The sequence below is a fragment of the Psammomys obesus genome, unplaced genomic scaffold (assembly GCF_907164565.1).
Source record: "Psammomys obesus unplaced genomic scaffold, mPsaObe1.curated_primary_1811, whole genome shotgun sequence".
Classification (NCBI taxonomy): Eukaryota; Metazoa; Chordata; class Mammalia; order Rodentia; family Muridae; genus Psammomys; species Psammomys obesus.
This window is the reverse complement of record NW_026594418.1, coordinates 1,682,153-1,688,152: the sequence shown is the minus strand read 5'-3', so window position 1 is coordinate 1,688,152 and position 6,000 is coordinate 1,682,153. Positions and strand designations below refer to the sequence as shown.

Genomic DNA, 6,000 nt, shown 5'->3' with positions numbered 1-6,000 from the left:
ATGCATGTCTCTAATTTCACATGAAGAAAATAAATATGTAAGATTCCAAGTAAAATACAAGAAATGCAGGGAGGGGACAGACGCTCCATTAGGAAAAGAAGAGAGCCAACAAATCTGGCCCCAAGGAGTCCTGCAGAGACTGATGTACCAACCAAGGACCATGCATGGAAAGGACCTAGACACCCTGCTCAGAAGTAGCCAACATGCACCTCAGTCTCCATGTGGGTGGCCTAGTAAGGGGAGCAAGGGCTGCTTCTGACATGGACTATGAAAACCAGACAATTTAAAAGAAACTTCAAGATCAAGGCCAAACAGGGAAGCACTGCTTGAATGTGCTGTACAATAGCACCACCAGGTGGTGGTTTATGAAATATTCATTCAAGCACCTTGCATTATAGGAACTTGAGACAATCCAATGTATCTTCAGATACTTCTGAAGTCAGCAATAAACTCCAAAGTTTTGTCTAATGATAATTTTGTCTACTCTACTTTCTTCCTTATGAGCAATAAAAAAAAAAAATTAACCACTTTTCTATTTAACAACTTTCCAAATATTTTAAAATAATATTAAACCTCTCCACTCTTCTCATTAACCTAGATATCCAAACAACTTTCTCAAGTGTAGTTTTAATTTTGTTAACATTACAACTTTAAAGAACTAATGCAAGCATAAATTTTAGCTTAATTCTTGAAGTTACAGTAATTTATAAGCTACATGTATCCTTAAGACATAATAAATAATTTAAATATAGACCTATATTTTAATATTGATGAATGTCCTCATAAATAAGTCTGCAGAAAAATAGCTCATTACACTGGCAATGATGAGCTTCAAAGTTTAAAATTGTCTTCTTCACATTACCTTCATCAAACCGAAATTTCCATTTTTCAATCTATAGTACAAATGACCCATTTTTTTTAATTTTAACACACCAAGACTATTTTAAAAGCACCTTTAAGTCTTTTCAACAGTACAATCACTGATATTCTAGGAAACCTTAAAATTCCAAACTCCCAATAAGCTTCTTTAGGTTAATACTCACATGTACATATACTCACAGATGAAAAACAAAGCTATAAACTGATATTGCTCATATGCCTACCCTCTGGCTGAAAATGAATAAGAAATTATTTCTAATAGATGAGTTTTAATTTTGTTACAATTTTTAATCAATCAAACAGTATTAGACCTGCATTTAAATAATAGTTTCATGGTAAAAAATCGATCTTCAGTTATTAACACCGTATAGTAAAGGTTATTTTATGAATTCAATAGCCATCCTTAGCACTGCTAGTTCTAGACATGCTATTACCTATCAGTACTTGACAAAGAAACACCAACTTAACTAACTGATAATGGATGTTGAGTCCTACCTGCATAGCTATTCAAATCATACTTGAGCCTTTTAGAAACTGAAAAAAGAAATGAAAAGGTAATGTAAATAATGTGTCTGTTACATATAGAAATAATAGGTCATAATAAGATTTATCCTGAAAGAACAAACAGAAAACTCAGTGCTACTTCATATTTTGTTCAACTGAACTTTAAAACTAAGCTCGATTGATTAATCTTAAATAGCCAAGACATTAAAACAGTATCTTTCCAAGGAATGTTATATTGTATTTTTACTAAGTTTATTGTGAGCAGAATGGCTGACTATGTAGGAAACGTTACAGAAACAGTATTACATTTTCAGGATTTTGCTAACTACAAATAGAAAGCAATCTTTTCATTTAGAAAATAAAAGGGAGAGGGCTATCTTTGAGCCTGCTGGGATTTCTATTTCTTAATAAGCCATGGTTTATGGGGTAACACCATGAAGTTACTAGCTATCTGGTTCAGAGTAGCTATACTAGATTATTACCTGAAAGATGTCCTGCATAAATAAAACTTTCAGATAATTCATTCTTATCCTACTAGGCAGCAAAGCATTTTATATTTTACTTACAAACATTTTCTAAAAAACAACTTTTTTTTCTTTTTAAAGGGGGTGGAACTGGATTGTGATTCAATGGGAGACTACTTGCCTAGCATACATGAATTCCTTCCTGGGTTCCATCCTTATCCATGGGGGGAAACAAAAACAAAACAAAACCAGTAGCAACCACAAAACCCTCTGAAAATGTAACCATTTTGTACTAGTTGCAATCTGAGCACAAACTATTTTGCACAGCAGTCCTTTTATGCTCCGACCTCGCCTTTCTTATGTCTGCTTAGTGCCATGCTTATATGGGAAACTCAGTAGAGTCTACAGACTGCTAAATATAAAATGCATACATTTTCTGGCAACTTGGGTCTTTTCTCTTCCTCTTGGCCTTCCCACAGCTGGTTTCAAAAGATTATAGTTACTATAGGAAAATCCTAGAAAAACAGGTTGTTGATATTCGAATGGCGTTCTTAAGAACTCTGGATATGAATGTATGACAGGAGTCTACCGCAAAAGGCATCTGAAAGACTCTACCTAGCAGTGTTTCAAAGCAGACACTAAGACTCATAACCAAACCATGGCAGAGTGCAGGGAATCATATGAAAGAAGGGGAGTTAGTATGATATGGAAAGGATAGGAGCTCTACAAGTACCAAATATATCCGGGCACAGGGCCTTTTCTGAGACTGACACTCAACCAAGGACCATCTATGGATATAACATAGAACTTCTGCTGGGATGTGGCCCGTGGTAGCTCAGTAACCAAGTAGTTTTCCAAAGCAAGGGGAACAAGGACTATTTCTAACAGGATCTCAAGGGCAGGCTCTTTGTCCCCCCCCCCCCCCAAGGGGAGGAGCAGTCCTGTTAGGCCACAGAGGAGGACTTTGCAGCCAGCCTTGAATATACCTGATAAAACAGGGTCAAATGAAAGGGGAGGAGGTCCTCCCCTATCAGTGGACTTGGAAAGGGGCAGGGAGGAGACCAGGAAGGGAGTTGGGGAGGGGGAGGGAATGAGGGCGGGATACAGCTGGGACACAGAGTTAACAAATTGTAACTAAAAATAAAAATAAAATTAAAAAAAAAAAAAAAGAACTCTGGATATTTGAACATGGAGTCAAAAACATCTTCCCTTAGAAAATTAGGCTTGGTGTAAATTGTGCAGTGCGTCTCTGGCTTCTTTTCTACTAGAACTAGACTCAAGCAGCCTCATTCTAGCCTTTTCCATTCTTCACACAATATTATTTTCCCTAGATCATGTAATAGCATGCTCACATACTCTGCTCAGTCCTTACCAAAACTTTAGAACAAAGGAAACTGATAAAATCAGGCTGAGCATGCTGGTGATACAGCTATTCACAGCACTGCTGAGGCAGAGGCAAAAGGATCATGAGTTCAAGGCCAGCCTAACTACAAAGTAGATCACTGTCTCACAAATAAAAAGAAAAGGACACAATAGCATTGTGGTCTAATTATATGTGAAATGTGAAGAGGGTTAGATGACCATAATTATACTAACTGAAAACAATGTGTTTATAACTTGTATTTCTATGACAAAAAAAAAATGCTGATGAACCAAATCTCAGTTTCTCTCTGTGAGGATGCTCAGTAGCCAAATACATAATTTTCTCTTGCTACTTAAGAGCCTAATACAAGAAAATTCTCATTGGAGAATTTCCAAGAACATCAGAAACATTAAGTACCAATGTATTTTTAAAATCTAGATTGTGTGTATATATAAAATTAAATATATGTAACAAATTACAAAACTATACATCTCCCACTTTGTTAATCAATTATCAATAGCAAAGTGAAGCTTCAGGACTTCTGCCTAAAAAATAAATATAAACCTTCTTCTTACTACTAAAAAGTTCCTATAGCTCAATTTTAAAAAAAAGTTTAGGGGAGGAGAGAGGGGTTTATGGGGGGATACAAAGTGAATAAAGTATAATTAATAAAAGTTAAAAAAAAGTTTAAGTCCTCATTTTATGAATGGAAAAAACATGAGATGATATTTGAACAATAAAAACATATTATTTACTTTTAATTTTTCCTAGTAAAGATGAGAATTTTTTAAAGCATTTAAATAATTAGTCATTGGTCTATAAGGCTTAAATAAATTAAAATTACCACTTTATATCTACTCGCTGGTTATGTCAAAACAGATTTAAAGAAAGGAATTTCTTCTCTAAAGAAGAAAGTAAATAGATAAAAATATATTGGCACAGGGAATAGGGGTAGTTTTCCTACAAGGTTGTCAACTTTGTTCCACATATAATCCAAAGATACCCAGCTAACTTACCTCTATCTTGCAACGGAGAATACATAATAGAAATCAATGAAATAAAACCTTTCTGGTGGTACCTGTAACCAGCCCCACAGCACTCAGGGCACCCCGAAGCTAAGAAGACATGATCATGGACACATACAGTACTCCATTTCCCTCTCTGTAAAACAGGGTGAATTTTCAGACTGATATTTGCTACTGCTGAAAGCTATATAAAATTAAGTATTTGATCCATACCTTGTTTTGATTCCAAACCTTCTGGTTGTTTGTTCTCTCTGAGGGATGAAGTAGAATCTATACAGGTATCTTGCCTAAGCAATAAAAATAAAAAACTTTTAAAACAGTATTCAATCAGTTAATGTCCAAGTTCTTAGAATTATGTTAGGTACCAGGGAGACATGATGAATTCCAAGCCCCAGGGTATAATTTAGTACCAGGGAGACTCAGAACCATAAATACATGTGTCAGAAGAAGCAATTACAAACTAGTACTTAATTTGTGCAATGTGCTTCTTTGTAAAGTCAAGGGGAAAACCTAGGGGAACATGGAGGCAATTTGTTCTCCCAAAACTCTATAGGGTAGTTGATAAAAGGTATCACAACTCACAGCAGTATCCAGTAATTTTTCAGTTTTCACAGTTAAAGGTAATGGGCATTTTAGCATTGAAATTACTTTCTCTTCACCTAATTTCATAGCTCGAATGCTTGAATGTCTACTGTATGTAAAAATACATTTGACATGTGATCAAAGTGAGTAGATTAATGTGAGAGTGTGAAGTTCACTACACAACCTGACGCAGGGCTGCACACAGGGCTGTGCCATCTCAAGCCGATGCTGCAACACCTTCTCAACAGTCAAGGCACTACCTGTGCGCACTAGGTGAGACAAGCAATGATCTTCTCAAATCAGATGCCTATTACCCTCTGAGAATGTTACTCCTATCCTAAAAGCAGTATTACAGGAATAATTCAGGAAATGACCCTAATCACAAAATTATTTCATCCAGTTAACAGTAACAAGTCTTTCAAATAACCTATGAATGAAACAGAATTGCAAATAGTTGCCAAGTTTACTCTTTACAATCAATGTATTTGACAAGTACATGTTTATTTTGTATTTTTTAAAAAGTGACTAATACAAACCCAAACTCAAACAGAGACTATAAAATCATGTCTTTGAAGCCACACATGGCAGTGCACAGAGGTAATTCTACCATAAGGGACAATAAGGCAGAAACAGCAATATCTACAAAGATTTATTGGGCTTTGGTATTAATCATAACTTCTCTGAGATACGCATTTGCCTTGACTCTACTTTTAATGTTTCTTTACTATCTAATGTCACTTGCTCAGATTTCATTCTTTTAATACAATGACTGGCAGGTACCAAGAAGGGTTAAAAAAAAATTCTCCCTGGTAATGCAAAGACAATATACAGAGCTTTACAAATAATAAAGCTGAAGTGCTCTACCTCAAGCATTCCAGAAAACTCAGACATTATCTACTCTGAGCACTGATAAACCTTTCAATGAAAACATTTACTTTTATACAACCTTAAATGGTACATAATTTTTTAGCTACACACACACACCTAAAAACCACAAAAAGTATGCACTTGTATCAAAATATAACAGTGTTCCATTAAAATCTATAATTTTTGTGCTCTTTAGTATCAGTTAAGTTTAATTAATTTTAACGTACCCAAAATTATCAACAACAAAATATGGTATCACCAGTAAAAAGCATACAAGACAACAAAAGAATATCTGTGCAATCTAGCTGAGAATGTG

General features: G+C 35.1%; 1 protein-coding gene across 2 annotated transcripts in view; it reads right to left on the bottom strand.

The window, feature by feature from the left end:
• The window catches only part of Caap1 (caspase activity and apoptosis inhibitor 1), a 54,943-nt gene that overhangs the window by 12,199 nt on the left and 36,744 nt on the right, over window positions 1-6,000 (bottom strand). Inside the window, exons 5-6 of one of the 2 annotated variants that reach the window (XM_055618942.1) lie at window positions 4,449-4,522; window positions 1,375-1,413 (exon numbers count right to left, since the gene is read on the bottom strand). In XM_055618942.1, the coding sequence (XP_055474917.1) occupies window positions 1,375-1,413; window positions 4,449-4,522 (113 nt within the window). The remainder of the gene's footprint in view (window positions 1-1,374; window positions 1,414-4,448; window positions 4,523-6,000) is intronic. The other variant, XM_055618943.1, reaches the window with a different exon arrangement.